Below are 13,687 nucleotides of genomic sequence, written 5' to 3' on the forward strand. Positions count from 1 at the left end.
ATAGTTGTTACAAATAATACAATGATTACCACAGCAGGAGGGTCTACAAGCAATGTAGATGCAGAGGACCAGTGTTAATAAGGCAACTAACAGACTTAAACGTGAAATATCTTTTAACCCATTTCTATATACTATAGTGGAAAAGTTAGGAATTGTGAAGAATAATGCATGCTCCAAACTTGATTCTTGCATTGATTCTAAATTCTGAACTTGCTCATGAATTACTGCTATATCAGTTTCCATTCATTAATCTCACTAATTTATATGGTCCTTGTGAATTAAGTTAATCCAAAGTCATTTTATTATACATACTACAAGTGGATAATTTCTTCTACTTTTTTTGTATAATATGCAAAGCATTGGTTAGTGTATGAAAGACCTACTCTACTTCAATGATACATTCAAAATACCTTTTTTGTAATTCATAGACCCCAAAATTTGGTAGTAAAACTCTTAATGCATTAACAGAGTTGTCTCCTTATCAAAGGTGTCTCAATACACTTAAGAAATCTTAAGTGCTGGGGACCACTAATTTATACTGATGTACTGGTACATATATGTTTTCCTTAGAGCTTTCCTCAGAAATTCCCAGTTAATATTTTATTATATACCAGGCTACAAGAAAATATTTATGATGATATCCAATGGATCACATACTTCCAGAAAAAAAGCTATTCTGGTTTCTGATCTTTCCCAGATCCCACAAGTACAATCCTTGGCCAGAATAGTTTTTAATCTGTTTCAGCTGGTAACAGTCTATAACTGCTGTATTGACTGATCAACTTCCAGCTTGATTTGTATAATGTACATGCATAGGATTGCCACTCTGCATCACTTAGAAACCAACTGGTACAAAATACTGCAGGTTAATCCTATAAAGGCAGGTTTCAACAGTTCTGAAATGTTTTACTTAAATACTGCTGGTAAAGGAAAAAAGAATGCTGACCTCAGTGCATTAGGAGTGCTTGTATAATTCCTGCAATATCCAGCTGCTTTTGTGAACATTGCCACTTGCTTATTTTTCCTCCCCCCCCCCTTCATTCCGGATTAATTATCTAATACAGGAGTTTCTCTCCCCTATTTTGGATTGCACAAGACATGTATAATAAATTCTTCATGGAATGCATGTAGATTGCAGGAGACATGCACAATAAATTCTTCATGGAACACATGTATAAGAATGAACTAGCAGGCTGCAGTGATTACAGATAAGTAGGGGTAGGATGTTTCCTAAAGAGGTAGGATGATAGGGCAGAAAGACTTGGTGACTGATGCTATGTGTCACCCCTTAGTCCCCCCCTCTTCCCTCCCCTATTATCTCTATCCCTCACCAATGGTGCATTAAGCTCCTTCTGTCACCCCGGGTAGGGATGGGGATGGGAATGAATGACTGAGCTATTATCACGTGTTTGCTAGCTTCTGAAAGAAAACCGATTGACCAAAGTGTGGTATGAGCGGGGTGGGTGGGGGTGGGGGAGCCTGATACCGAGAAGCGAGCTGGAAGTAACTCTCAGCCGGGGAAGCCACTTGGCGTGCTGCAGAACATCCCCCTCCTCCGCTGAGGCACCCCCACCCCACCCCCGGGTCCCGGTATCTATCACTGCATCCTCGCGCGGTGCTGCCGCCATGGCTTGGCCCTGCATCAGCCGAGTGTGCTGCCTGGCGCGCTTCTGGAACCAGCTGGACAAGTCGGATCTGGCCGTGCCGCTCACCATCCACAATTACTCCGACATCGAAGAAGGGGCGGAAGCGGGCGCTGGAGGCAGCCCTCAGCAGCCCCGGGTCCCGTCCGGAGGCACCGCCAGCAGCCGACCCCAAGCCCCTCCGCGGGCAGCCTCTGCCCTGCCGGTCTCCGCGTCCGCCCCCTCGTTGCGGGACAACCTGGTCGTTGTCAAGAGGCCGTCGAAAAAAAGCGGGGGCAGGCACCGGAAGGAGCCCTTCGCCGCAGAGACTCAGTACCAGCAGGATTTTCGAGCGTGGCCGCTGCAGAAGAGAGACACCCTGCCCTGGCTTGGGGAGTGTCGGAAAGCTGAACCCACGCGGGCACCTCCGGCCGCGGGAGCCCCTGCCGCCTCTCCCCACGCTGACATCCTGGCAGGGTCTCGCGTGTACGTGCTGCCGGCGGCAAGGCAGGAGGTGAGCAATAAGGACGTTGGCTCCAGACAGGTGTGGCCTTCCTCCTCGCCTCCAGGTATCGCCAGGACTTCTTACAGGTAACTCCTTGAATTTTTGTCTGTGGTCTATTTTCTCCCTGGCTGCAGGCTTGACTTCAAGGCACAACATTGCTCCATCTCTTCAGGCCCCAACAGATTATATATGTATGTATGAACCGATATGTGTGTGTGTGTATGCATGCATGCATGCATGCATATATGCATATGGGTAACCAACTGCTGAATATGCTCAAGTCTTTCAAGGCAGACAAACTCAGGAAATAAGAACCACTAGAATTCTGGAGATAACTTTATTGATAGTAGGGTAATGTAACAATCTTGAAAGCCTGACCAAGCAATTCTCCAGCTCTTCTGTAGCAGAATTAAGGCAGAGTCAGTTTCTCATGTTTTCCCTGTCCCCTCACTGGGGAATCTTTTCCCAATGGCTTTGCTCCTTCCGTGCCAGTTGTGCTTCATCCTTCATGTTCCCAGGTGAGTTAGACATTTTATCACAAATATATACTGAGCATGTTGTTATTTAGATTAATGTCCTGTCCTTTCTCCAAGAGCTCAAGTGGGTTCGCTGTCATGGTGGAAGGTCAGTACATCATTTTTTGTTTTCTTTATCAGTATATATGTAACCAAATTGGCACTATGAAATATACTTTCAGTGGATCCTGCATTGTATTTAGTCTTTTATGTTACATGTAATTTACATTCTATGATATTTATATCTTGGCTTTTCTCAGAAAGCTTAAAGCAATGCACGGAATCCTCTCTCCTAAACATATTAGTTTTATAGTGAACATGGACAATATATTAGATTTAATATAGAAATAAATGGGCTGAAGTCACCCACTGACTTTCATAGCTAAGTTGAAACCTGAATGACTCCTGTCTTGGTCCAACTTCTTTAATACATCTGTAGCATTTAACCATTCTTCATTGTGAAAGAATTCTTCGTTGGTTAATATTTGGATCTGAGATTACTTGAAGAGCTCAGGCCTAGGTAGGAAAAAACTGGGGAAAAAATCCTGAGTACAGGCAGTGGCATGCTGCTTTCACACCATAATCAAGAAAACATGGCTCTGTCTGTATTGTTACCTCAAGTTAAATTTGATTGCAGTGAACTTGTTGCCTTTGCTTGAAAAACAAGGTCCATTAGGCATCTAGTCTATCTTTACACAGCAATTATCAACTAATCTTTTCTTATACACAAATGCTTATTAAATAATAATATGTGAAATAGCTCAGGAATCAGGGTTAACAGTAATAGTATCAGGACAGAAGCTCCACATCCTACATACTGCTATATGATGTTACAATGAAAGTACAAAAGGGTCAGAATTTGAATTGTGCAGTCACAATGCATATATCAATCTTTCCTCCTACTATGAATGTCCATGAAAGGCATCATATTCTGATGGAATGTGATTTCCAGAGTTCAACCACTGATACACATACAGGTTTCAGACAAGGCAGTCTTACAATGACTATGTGCTCTCCTAAGCAACCCTAATCCTTTCAACATTTTCTTTCTAAAAATACCTTAAATGTTACTCACAAATCAACATTATATAATTGAAATACATATATGTATTTAACATTAAATGGAATAATTTAGTGAAGTACTTTTCTAACTTTCTGTATATGATGGGAAAACGTATTTAGTTTGCCTTTTCTTTTTCAAAGCAGCAACATCAACTTAAGGTTCATTTTGCAAATTAATTTTAGACATGAATATCACCCATGGTCTGCAGGAAAACGATCCAGGCCTACAAAGACAACACAAGGGTTCATTATTCCAGAAGATCACTTTGTGCAAGAATCTAGCTACAAGTCAGACTTTAAGGTAATGTGCTTTACAAAATGCAGAAATTTGCTAAAATTTGATCAGTAGAAAACAGACCCTTTAAAAAAATGGTATGTTTTGAAAGAAATGCTTCAAAGCAATGCATACTAATACATATTAATACATTTAATAACTATTAATAAATAAATATTAATAGAAATTTGGGAATCAATAGAAATAGAAGTCAGGAAAGGTGTCTTGATTTAGCAGCAGTCCTATGGACACTATCCATTTACGTTGAAATGAATCCCAATTTAAGCAATAATAATCTCTGGGTCCTCTTGTTTTAAACATATCCTCGTTTGGAGCCACTTGTTCATTCATGGAATTATTACCAAAACAAGGTCAGGATATACCTTGAACTTTTAAGATTTAATTGTATGCAGCACAATCCTTTGCCATAATATCTATGCTTTAAAATAGATCACATTTAGCTCAGTGACCTTTTCTCTTGAAATCAGCCAAACACCTACCAAAATTAATATAACTTTCTTGTATTTGTTGAAATTTGTTTCCTCGTTGTCTTATATCAATTATTATCCATTAATAATGGTCATGCTTATACTTAATATTTTGCAAAGATACAGTTCTTGAAAACATAATAGTGATGAAAAGTGTGCATGCATATTAATCCCTAATGACTGAATTAGTTCATAATTCAGCATATTGTGCCTTATGTATCCGTAAATCATCATTTTGTGCCTTGGTATTACATGTGCACAAGACTATTTCTACTGGCATCAGAATATTTAGTTTGGATTTTACCTCAAACTAAAACTGTCAACCACAATATAAATATATGTTCATAAGCAATAACTTAAATGTCATGAATATAAGGGCTTGAGATATTATGTAAGTTTTTATGTGTGGATATCTGGGGAACTGTTTGCTGGGTTCGAAGAAGCTTAAATTATAGCCTATTTTAACTCCATTAATTCAAAAAAAATCTTTCAAGGAGGAATCTGAATAAAATCTGTAATTCGAAACATGATAACAGATTTTAAGGGATTATCTGTTCCCTCCAGCTCCCTGGTACTTGCATATGGGCATCACTGACAAGTCAAATTCCGTTTAAATGCATTACTTATCTGGTGGCCAAATAGATCATCCTCATGCTGGCACGCCATGTGCAGGAAATAATATTTTTAATTCCTTTAACAGGAGAAATGCTATCAAATAATGTAGGTCAGTTTTCCTCAAGCAATCATTCTGTAGGTATATTATTAGGATACAATATCCATCATTTCCCAGTATTACAACCAGTCCCCCATGTCTTTTCTTTTTCGTCTCTAGATTCCAGAAGCAAAGACAAAGTTTTCTTCAAATCCTTCTGCTGTTTTCCAGGCGCCATCTCACATTCTCAGTATATGAATCTGGATCATGATCATTTTCTGTTCAACCAGCTTAAGGTTGTGAAAATGAACAGCTATGCAACTTTGTAAGTGCTGGTGAGATAAAAGTAAAGGATTATTAAAAGAAGACATAGTAATTATCAGAGTTCATGAATCTAATATGAATATGTAAATCATAAATACTTGAATTTGAATTGAAGATAGTCTAACTAACTGGAAAGAATGACCTAGATTCACAGCTCCTCATTACCATTAGGTAGATTTGGTTACCATTTGAAACACTATCTTTAGCCAGGAAAAAGGCTTCTAAGCAGTATGCTGATTCTTAAGAAAAAAATACATTGTATAAAATGCATCATTAATTTTCCATCTCCATTAATTCATGGTCATTTTACTAAGGGGTCCCTAAAACAATTAGGATAGATTTTGAATTTTGTTACTTCTTTTCACTATTTTTAAATGAGTTTCATCCTTTTACAGACATTTTAATGCCATATTATTGAGAATCATTACATTACAGAGAATCCATAAATGTGAGTTTTGTTTTATTTTAATTACAATTATTTTGTAAAAGTAATTAAAGTAATTCATAGGAATGAAAGTGCAGTTGGGCTGAATAGCTTTAATCACTTATGTCCTTCAGCCACTTCTCAAGTTATTTAAACACAAACACCTACAGAGATCAACTCTTCTTTTTTATTTTTTAAATTTAATTTCATTATTTTATTTCATTTTTAAATTTTTTACATAGCCCAACTCCCGAAAACTCTGGGAAGTTCATAGGTTAAAAACATGAAGAACAATGAAATAATACATGATAAAAACAAAGAACAAAAGATAGAAGAACAAAGTAAACCCACATGACCCAGAATGGGACTTCAGTAACAAAGCCAGTTTTTCAGGGATCTTCAAAGCAGCAGAGTGGAGGCCATTCAGATCTCTGGGGAGGGGAATCTCATTCCAGAGGGCAGGTGGTACAGCAAAGAAGGTGCACCTCAAGAGTCCCAAAAATGGCATTGTTTACTTAAAGGAACTACTAGACCACCCCAACCGTGTTGGATCAAATTTGGCTGAGCAGAGCCAAGGCAGAAACCGTGCATATAGTATTCATTCTGAGTTACTTAATGTGGTTTTCTATCTTCCCTTGCTTGTTACATAGCATTTAACTGTTGGAATTTAGCTCAAAGGTCATCTAGTCCTAGACCATTTCTGATAAATGGTGACCCAACCACTGTTTATTGATAGCTAGACTCAGATAGTGATCTTTCTTTAAAATATATGAAGACTGTTCCTGTCTCATCTCAGTAGCCTCTGTTGTCAGCTAAACATATCTAGATCCTTTCACTGTACCTCAGTGTTCACTCAGCATTTAGGGCTTGATTTCCAGAATCCAAACCATCTTTGTAACCTTCTTCTGATCTCACTCCAATTTGCCCTTCTCCTTTGTGCTGTCCAGAACTGGATGCAGTGCTCCAGGTGGGTTCTGACCAGGGAAGAGTAGAGGAAGCAACAATTGCTTCCAATCAAATGTTGGTTGGCTTTTTTGTATTTCTGGAAGAAAAGGAAAAACTAGAGGCTTGATACTATTAGGCCAATTATATACTTTCTTCAGAAACCTTTAATATCATATTTTGCTTCAAGAGATTGCTTGTCAATATTGTTTTTTTTTCTTTTGGTGAAGGTGTTCCCTTTACTTATGGCTTTCTTATCTTTGGTTCATTTTTTTCCCTAGGCTGTTTTCTCGAGTCCTGTTGTTGGTCATGAGAGTCAAGGTGCAAGCTCCTTTATGGCTGTATGACCAACATATAGCCGTCTGTAACCACCCACATCAACACATTCCCAAATGAAAGTCTAGGTTTTATTGTGAAGTTTAAAAAGTGGGTCATACAGAAGTATTAAGAAGTATTACAAACCATCCTGTTTCTTTTCTAAGTCAAATCCCTAAATCATGCTATGAAATGAAAACTGGATGTTTTAAAAGTGAGGTTGCTTTATTTACTTATGCTCTCCCATTATACAGAGCAGGTTGTTTATATCAATGTAGACTAAATAAGAAACACAGGTAAAAATGCAACACACAGCCAGAGGATCAGAGCCTCATCAATAACCCATAACTTATGTGCTTAGAATTAACTGAAAGCACACTTTTTCCTGGAAGTTTTTTTCAGTCCTGATAATGTTTTCCTGAAGGCTCAATTTCAGTGAGAATTCAGTTATTAAACTCTGGAAAGAAAACTCCTCAAAGGCAGAACAGAGGCAATTCACATTTTCTTGGGGGCTAATAGCCCTTACTAGTTTGGGTTAAATATTGAATATTGCACTAGGCCACACATTAAAGCAATGGCCAAGATAATTTATTTAATGTGTATGTAAATATTGTAAATAGGAAAAAAATTCCAAAGGAAAAAAAGAGTGCATGGTTAATATTTTATTTAACATTCATAGTTTTTGAGTATGCAAATTAGAACTTATTTGCCTTGAAAAAGCAAAATTACTGCTTGTTGCTAAGGAATTATGTGTTATATATGTTATAGTGTAATTTTCAGAGACAATTTTACTTTTTCATTATTTTGGAAGAGCATTTTTGTACAGTATTGTAATTTTTGCTTAGACATTTTAAATACACTAGTTTTTAATTCTCATTCATTCCTAATATTGCATATATTTAAGACAGGGTTTAACATAATAATCACACTACCTTAATGCATTGTTTCATTTACTTTTGCAGAAGTTACAATCATAGTTTGTTGCTGATTCCAGTATACTTGTGTAAGCTTTTGATGGGCATATGAAATTTCTGATTCAGGTTAGGCTTCTCATCTAGCCCAGTGATGTCCCATTTCTGGGTATACAGTACACAAGACCCTTGCAAATTTTATAAGTATGAAAAATTCATATTTAACATTCCCTAGTTTAAAATGTGGCAAATAACATGCAGCCAATTTTTCACATATAAACAGAAGTACAAGTACTGTATAATTTGGAGAAAATTGGCTGCAGCAAGTTGTTTTTTCACAAAAATTTAAATCATTCAGCTAAGATCTAAGAAAATGTTACTTATATTATCAGAAAGGTCTTAAGGGTATGTACCTGTTGTGGTTTTTCGTTCTTTAAATAAGAGGCTCTCTTGCCTTCCACTAGGGCCATATCATAAACCGCTTTTGACAATATTTTATGTAGCAATCGTTTTTCCTTACAATAAAGGGCCTGCTGCTTGAGAATTGTAGTTTCAAAATCTCTTTGAGCATGTTCCCTCTCCCCCTTTTGGAACAATCACAATAATGAGATACTTGTCTAGAAGGTAAATGACAACATTGTTCCTTCAATAGTCACAAGGCCAGTTTGTCAGATGAATCCAACACACTGAATGGATTAGGAGGAATGGGAAGGTACAATTTGTAGAAACACGTTCCAAATTGCAATCCTTGCATGTTTAATGTTTCTAGGTGAAATTCCTACTAATTTTGCTTGACTGATCTAATTTCTTTGAACATTAATTGGTTTAATTATTTGTAAGCCTGACTTTTGCCAAATGGAGAAAAGAAAATCACACTGCCTACTTGGTTAGTTATTTTATTTCTTAAAGAAAAAATATGGCAGAACATGATATTTGTATTTTATGGAATTAGATAATTTATTAAAATGTATTTTTGTCTACACATTCTTTCTGCTGTAGTTTTGGTGTAATGGAAATCATTTGAATAATGAAATATTTTGATGAACTAAGTTTACACAGAAGAACAATAATATAAAGTGTCATATACTGTGCTTCCTGATCTTATCTATCCAGAGTGGGAAACTCTAAATATTTTCCTACATTCTGTACTCTCCTTTCTAACATGGAACTAGGAATGCATTCCCCCCACTCACATTCTATGTAATCTGGGCATGTTCTTAATCTGTTGCCCTTTCCATCTGATGAAATAACTGATTTTCTTGGAATTCTGTAAACATTGCTCAATAGGAACTTCCTGGGTGCTGTCTAATTCTGGGACCTTCTTCTTTGAATTCAGAGAAGCAGGTCCATATAGGCAACGGTTTCTAATAATTAGATGTATTAGGTCTTCTTTGCTTTTTATGTAGTGTTTAGAGTCAAACTCTTGCTGAGAAAAGCAGGAAGATTCTGTAAAATGCAATCTATACATATTTTCAAAATAGGAAGCATAGTAAAGTTCTGGCTCATGGATGATAAAATCAATTTAGGTCCAGAAAGGAACATAGAAGGATAGAGGATATTAAAGTATATATGGATCAACAACCTATCGCCAAGTGTTGTGCCTTTGTCACTCATTATGATGTCAGTTTCGATAACTGGATATTCCAAACAGGTAAGATATATCAGTTTTTTATTTTGGGTTCTCTGGCTACATCCAATGACAATTTTTGAAATTTTAAAATGTAAGGAATAATATTGAAGGCAAACTCAACATATTCTTAGTATGGGGATACAGGTGCAAATTGGTTCATGATGAGTATTAGTAAGCATTTGGTGCTTATTTATAGCTGCTTGATATGTTTCAAGTATAAAAATAGCAACAGGTACGTTACTTACCTGTTACAATTTTGCTGCAGAAAAATATTTTTTTAAAGAACTATCAAAATGGTTGATAAAGACATGAAATGTTGTTTTGATAAAGGATATGTCTCATTCTCCCCAGTACCTTTTATAGAAAACAGTATGATCAAGCAATAGTTGAAACTGTGTAAATAGATCACAGATATTAATTTAAAAAGAAAAAAACCAACCCAAGAACATCCTGAAAATATAGAAATTTCTTAATGCATTAGCTTTATGCATCATGTAATGATTGCATAGCTGTAAGAATCTTTTATTGTAACCACAAGTCATATAAAACACAGACATAATACAGAAAATGGAAAGCATTTTATTGATTAAATGGAAATAACATTATAGCCAATATTACAAAGTCTAACCAAAATTAGGATAGTAAATGTAACAAAACTTTATAAGGCTGACCATGAAATCATTGTCTACCTAGTAGCCTAGAAAGTTCATGGAAATATAGGGATACTGTGGAATATATACAGGGTGTACCAAAAGTCCATCCCCATGGACAATTTATTATATAAATTACATTAAATATTCAAATTGGTTGCCATTTTATTCTAAACATTTCATTGATTATTTGATGCATTGATTTTGAACGTTTTAAGTAAGGTAATATTTCTCTGAAACAATATTAATAAAACATTTTGTGATTGGTCAGTAGGGCCTGACTTTTGGTACATGTAGCCTGGCATTGAATATAAACAGTGATACTTAATCCCATGCAATATATATTTTAAGTAAATGAAGCACCCTGCCATTTTATTAAGCTAGAATGTAGTTGCTATGGCAATATTCATTCTGCAGCCATCACTGTGATTTGGTAGTATGAATTGTTAACATTGATGGGGAGGAGGGGGGGGGCTTGCTTTTAAGGGGAAAAAAGCTCTTATAGTTCATTACTTACATACAAAATGCCTGTTAAGTTAAAAGAAATAACTAAATATTGACTCTACATATGAGGTACAGAATTCTTGATTGAACTATGTACGCAAACCTCAATATTTAGGCTAAATAATTTTAAAGAAGCGCCAAAGACTTTTCCTACCAGATTTATCATATATCCTTGCTGCCACCAGAATAGTGTGGTGACTTCTGTTAGATATGGAGTTCTGTGTACAGTTCAAGGAATGTGTTCAGCATGTACCTTGTATGGAATATACTTCTGAGCATATATATATTTGAGTGTAATATACAAATTACTTGAGCACAACAAATAATCAGCAAATTATAGAACTGCCCAGATTTAGAGGCCACAAATGTAACAGTGACCAGATGGGTTACAGGTAAAGTGAAGTCAATAAGTATAGCTCTGATGTAGCATTCTTTTATTTTTCTCATGGCTCTAATGCTGAGACACGCAAAATACCATGTAAACTTTATTAAAAGGGGTAATCACAGAGGCTCGTCCAGAGAATGCTGGCTCTGACATTGTATTACTAATTCTGTTAAATGTTTTTGCTCTTTTTGAATTATGATGATTATGACGGTAGTACTGTAGTAATATAGTACAACATACCATGTCAAATCCAGTTCCCATATTATATTTTAGTGAGAGTTTTGAATATGCAGCTTGGCTTGAGAAAGTGGAAATTGCAACCATCTCTTTTCATGTAAGAAACTTGGGTGTGAAAAATAGTACATAAGTCACTCCTTCGTTTTCCTTGTTCACTTTAAAAACTGAAAATGAAGATAATATGAATATTGTTTTTTCAGAGTATTTTTAGTTTTGTATATTTTTCTACATAACTCAATTTAGGGTAAATTGTCTACTAATCAGCAATTTCTCTCAATAAAAATGGGAACAGTAAAAGATTAGTGCAGAAACAGGAATGGCAGAGCCTGAATTAACATGCAATGAGGATAAAGATGAAAACAGCATAAACACGAAGCAGTAAATAAAACAAACCAAGTAGTCCCATCTTACTGTACTTAATAAAGAAAATTTATTGTAAAGGTATATCACACAATTATACATTATAGTACATATGATAAGGGTTTAAGTTGGTAATCAACATGGACAAAAATAGTCCTCAAGTATTTGAAGGAGCTATTCTCGGAAAAAAAATGTAGGGTGTAGAATTAGACTGTTTCAGTCAATGAAGTTAAAATAGTATAATACATATCCGTCTAATATAATAGCAAATCTCTCACTTTCCAATGAAGATATGCCCAAACTATAAGTCAAACCTGAAATACCACACATTTTAAAGGGTAAGATTTTATGAATATCTGCTTTGCTAACTCAGAACATCAGGTTATTTTTATTATATTATCACTGTTATGTAGGGTTTTTTTTTTGTTTAGATTTATTTTCAGCAAATAAAGCTTCCTGACAATACAACTGAAAAGGAAGCCTATTAAATCCCAAAAGCTTCTCAGTGAGGATATAACATAACAATTTGAAGTCAATTTCACTTTAATCAACTTTGAGAATTATCTCACCCTATTCCCTAAAGTTTTGCTACTTTAACATGATTAATTCCAGTTAAAATGATATAGCAAACTGCAGTAAAAGGCTCCAACTTCTCCTTGTGACCATGTCCATTTAAAGAACAGAAATATATGAACCTAGGGAAAAGCAAGACTCGTTCCTTCAACAGAATACTATAGATTAGTATTATATCTGAACTAGTCTATCATTATACTTATCCATTTAATCTCAATCCCAGAGGCTGCCAATCCATATCCACAGGTTATATTAAACTGCAAAATTATTACTGAAAACTTTCTGTGATAAGTAACTTCCATGCTAAACTTGCAACTTAAATCATGGTATGCTATATTTTAACTTTCACAGCATATTTAGAGCCAGCTGCCACTAATATCTGACAGGTGAACTTAAAATTGATTTTTAAAAAAGTGTTTTTTTAAAAAAATATTTAAAAATGCTTTATTTTTAAAAATAAAAAAACTTGGTTGAAACATTGATTTGTAGCACTCAAGTGAACTTAGTCTCTACAATGTAAACAGGCATCTGGACACAAGGAATTTGGGCCATTATCTTTACTCAAGCTTTATGTAGCTTTTTCAGTCACATCACTGTTCATCATTCAGTATTCCCATATGCTTATTTGTAAGGAAGTCCAGAAAGGGAATGTTACAGATAGCTTGGTGAATGTTCATCATTGTAATCTCTCTTGGAATCCTGCAGAGAAAATGCAGATAAAATGTAACCCTTGAAGCACTTAGATATATGCTACTTGATGAAGCAACAATAACAACAGTTCCCCAGCCTGATGTCCTCCAGACTTGTTGGATTGTACTACCTGTTAGTACAATGAGCAGCAGATAGAGATTTGTGTTCCAATATTTCTGGAATATCAGGCAAATAAAGACAGCTATACATGTGCTTTAAATGCACTATAGTTATCATAATAAACAATTGCTTCAAGTATCAGTAAATAACTATTTCAGCTTCCTTACAATTATATAAGCAGTACTTAATTTAAAAAAACCTACATAGACATAGTTTAAAAATTATCTACATATTTAAAACAGATCATATAGGAATATAAAAATTATTTTATATCATGTAAAAGTATTCTGTATATCAAATCCAATTATATTTTACTTTGACTGATAACAAGAGCCTGTCTTTTCTTTCATTTGCCTCGATTCCTTACCAATTAAAAATGAGGGATGAACCTGGGAATTTCTACATGGCAAGCAAATTATTTATACTGAGCAACAATCTCATTCAAGCCATTTCTGAGGATAAAATCTGAGGACGTCATTCAGGACTTCCATATTCCCCTGCTTT

General features: G+C 35.5%; 2 protein-coding genes across 3 annotated transcripts in view; one reads left to right on the forward strand and one right to left on the reverse strand.

The window, feature by feature from the left end:
- The first annotated feature begins 1,396 nt into the window (after positions 1 to 1,396).
- Positions 1,397 to 5,443, forward strand: MAP6D1 (MAP6 domain containing 1). The gene is made up of 3 exons (XM_058188212.1): positions 1,397 to 2,213; positions 3,888 to 4,005; positions 5,299 to 5,443. Exons 1-3 carry the CDS (start codon positions 1,627 to 1,629, stop codon positions 5,374 to 5,376), a joined length of 783 nt encoding a protein of 260 aa, XP_058044195.1. The 5' UTR covers positions 1,397 to 1,626; the 3' UTR covers positions 5,377 to 5,443.
- Positions 5,444 to 10,790: 5,347 nt separating this feature from the next.
- Positions 10,791 to 13,687, reverse strand: part of YEATS2 (YEATS domain containing 2) — a 48,870-nt gene continuing 45,973 nt past the window's right edge. The window contains exon 32 of one of the 2 annotated variants that reach the window (XM_058188319.1): positions 10,791 to 13,072. In XM_058188319.1, coding sequence (XP_058044302.1) covers positions 12,964 to 13,072 — 109 coding nt within the window. In that variant the 3' untranslated portion in view covers positions 10,791 to 12,963. The remainder of the gene's footprint in view (positions 13,073 to 13,687) is intronic. The other variant, XM_058188316.1, reaches the window with a different exon arrangement.

Source organism: Ahaetulla prasina, chromosome 6, assembly GCF_028640845.1.
Source record: "Ahaetulla prasina isolate Xishuangbanna chromosome 6, ASM2864084v1, whole genome shotgun sequence".
Taxonomy (NCBI): Eukaryota; Metazoa; Chordata; class Lepidosauria; order Squamata; family Colubridae; genus Ahaetulla; species Ahaetulla prasina.